The sequence below is a fragment of the Apis dorsata genome, unplaced genomic scaffold (assembly GCF_000469605.1).
Source record: "Apis dorsata unplaced genomic scaffold, Apis dorsata 1.3 scaffold_165, whole genome shotgun sequence".
Classification (NCBI taxonomy): domain Eukaryota; kingdom Metazoa; phylum Arthropoda; class Insecta; order Hymenoptera; family Apidae; genus Apis; species Apis dorsata.
This window is the reverse complement of record NW_006263454.1, coordinates 575,817-578,721: the sequence shown is the minus strand read 5'-3', so window position 1 is coordinate 578,721 and position 2,905 is coordinate 575,817. Positions and strand designations below refer to the sequence as shown.

At 33.4% G+C, this 2,905-nt stretch overlaps 1 protein-coding gene across 8 annotated transcripts in view; it reads left to right on the top strand.

The window, feature by feature from the left end:
* LOC102674251 (obscurin) overlaps positions 1-2,905 on the top strand; it is a 44,154-nt gene that overhangs the window by 17,770 nt on the left and 23,479 nt on the right. For 7 of the 8 annotated variants that reach the window (XM_006613912.2, XM_006613911.2, XM_031509617.1 and 4 more), the window contains 4 exons: positions 860-982; positions 1,060-1,230; positions 2,299-2,380; positions 2,468-2,563. In XM_006613912.2, coding sequence (XP_006613975.1) covers positions 860-982; positions 1,060-1,230; positions 2,299-2,380; positions 2,468-2,563 — 472 coding nt within the window. The remainder of the gene's footprint in view (positions 1-859; positions 983-1,059; positions 1,231-2,298; positions 2,381-2,467; positions 2,564-2,905) is intronic. The other variant, XM_006613909.2, reaches the window with a different exon arrangement.

Sequence of the window (2,905 nt, the reverse complement as noted above, 5' to 3'; positions counted from 1 at the left end):
TTTTTTTTTTTTTTTGCACGAAACTTTGTATTACTTTATTGTCAAAGGAAAAAAGCATCCTCTCTATTTCGAATCGATCCTTTCATTATAAGTATTCATACGAAATAAGATAAAGATATATATCTGTGGAGAAAATTTTGTTTTTCTATGGATCTCCAATCTTTTTAAGTTAAAAATAATTGTACATTGTTACTAAGTTTTCATTTTATATAGATGGTTCGTTTGGAAATCTTGCGACAAGGATGATGATTAATTAGAGAAGATTCTCTACGAATGAAAATACACCTTGTTACATTATAAAGAATAGATAGATATAGAGGTATATGTGGGCGGTGTGAAAAGTTATATTTGAATTTAGTGACTAAGACAACAGGATTCAGGATGCATATTCGTGGTTCATTCAACAAAACGCAAAATTTGTTGGCGTCTATGTCAAGGCCCTAGTTCAGACCTTGAATTTCTCAGTACCATTTAAAGAGATCCAATTATATTACAAGATGAAAATATAGCGTTTCGAATCTGCGTCGAACAATTTACAACTCGCTGGAGTTTAATTAGTCCGATGCGTTTTAATAATTTCGTTCATATTGGAGATAAAACGAAAATGAACATGAATATAAATAGAAACACTAGTAATCGAAAAATATTTTAATTATTCATAAAAATGAAATTCATTGTTGCAACTATCCCTTTCATTAAATATCCCTTTCTTCAATTGTTCTTCTTCGTTTTATATAAAGCACTTCTTTATATAATACTTATACTTTATATACTTTAGAGTTTTAAAAAACTCTACTGTACTCTAGAGTTTTAAAAAAAAAAGAAATTTCTGTTTCAAGAAAGATATTCTTTTCCACAGGGTGTACGTTCGTACAGTCGACTCAAGGGAAGGATGGCTGCCCATGTCGATCTTGATGCAAACCGCCCTCAGCGAGGAGTCAGCGCTTGGACACCGACCGGAGGACTCGCAATATCGAAGAGAGTAAGCTATTTTTTCTTCCTTCATTAAAACGTTTTTTCCTTTAATATTAATCCATAATTAATCGTGAATCTTCGTAGGGCGGTAGTGAAAGAACTGGTCGAGACCGAGGAAGAATTTGGCAGAGACCTTCAACAGGTAGTTGAACGTTACTTAAAACCACTCGACAATCCGGATGTTCCACGAATCGTGAGGGACAACAAGGACATCATCTTCACGAATCTGAAGCAGATCGCCGATTTCCACAATACGTACGTATGCTCGCTGAACGGATTTAGAGAAGAGGAGAAATTCACTGCGACACATTTTCGCGAGATTCTTTGCGAGAAGAAAAGAGAACCCTACACGAAAATACTATTTTTTTTGCATACAAAAACAAACTCTCGATTCGCGTTATAAATCAACGAGTTATTTTAATCAACGTGTTTTATTCGAGTTGTCGTTATTCATTCGCAAAAAGAAAATCGCAATAAGATGTTCTTCATTAGATGAGAAAAAGATGAAAAAAGAGAAGAAAGTACAGCGCGCACACACACATACACACGACACACATGCTCGCCATTAAATACCACATCAAATACATTATTCTCTCTTCAGCGAAATGATGATGTGTGAGCAACAGTAAGTCCGATATTGAGGCATACTTTGTGTGATCGTGTGTTTCGTGTTAATATTATTATATGTTTAATACAAAGCAAAAGTATCGCTTAAAAATCCTCCTATATCATCATTCTATGAGCACGCTTCGATTGACCAGTATAAATTCATTCTTCCAAAGAGAAAAAGTGGTATTTATTATATATGATGTAATTTTTAAATGGAATATTTGATTCATAGTCGGACAATGGACAAAGTAAAGAAGAACGATTTCAAATAAGTAAAACGATATTTATTGCAAATGTGATTAAAATATTTTTAAACAGAGCGTTTCGTTATTATAGATAAATTAAGAGGAAGAATGATTTCACTGAATGATTGTCTCTGATCATTTTTAAAAAGTTTTCGATTTTTACCCTTTTACTGCCTCAAGTAGAATATAAAATATGTTTTGATATGTTTCGTTTCCCTCGATATTAATTAATCATAATTCACGATCTCCCATTTTTATATATAACTTCACGTGGATTAATAATCAGCATAGAATTATAATGGCGTAATAATTCAATAATTCGAGAAATTAATGGCCGTAACTTATTTATTAAATGTTGCACCCATACATGTGTCGCGTGGAAAAAAAAAATGAAACCACGAAGGATGCAGTCTTCAGCACGTAGGCATGGTGTGTTTTTAGCGTGAAAATTAATCGGAACCTTACTTAGATCGTTCGGCAGGGTGTTGATCGAGGGTGTTAAGTACTACGCGGATCAACCACGAATGCTTGGAAAAACATTTCTGCGATTGGTAAGTTCGTTAAAAATTTATCATATCTATTTCATTCACACATTTTCATTCAAATATATTTTAAACAAATTACATTTGTTGTTACAGGAAAGAGACTTCGACAAACACGTGGCCTATTGCAGAGACGAACCGGCGGCCCAGGAGTTCCTCCAGATGAACGACGCGGTACGAGAATACTTTGAGGTCAGTCGTTTGATTAAATAATAATTAGAAAGAGGAAAGAAAAAATTATCTCGATTCCTAACTCAATTTTACTAACAGAGTAAAAAATAGAGGTTCGATTTTCACAGAAGAGAACCATCAGGATGGTAAGAAAGATTTCTGTCCATCCATGTTTGTATTTGTAGTTTAGATTCTCGACACCAACGTCGATAATAAAGTGGCGGGATTGTTCCAAACACAATTTGCATATGATAATTCAACTTTGTTCTATACATAATTCTACGCATTTCAAGAATTAAACTCTACTCTCTGTTAATAAGATTATGAATATTATCAATCAGTCATTATATTTTTATTAGAACC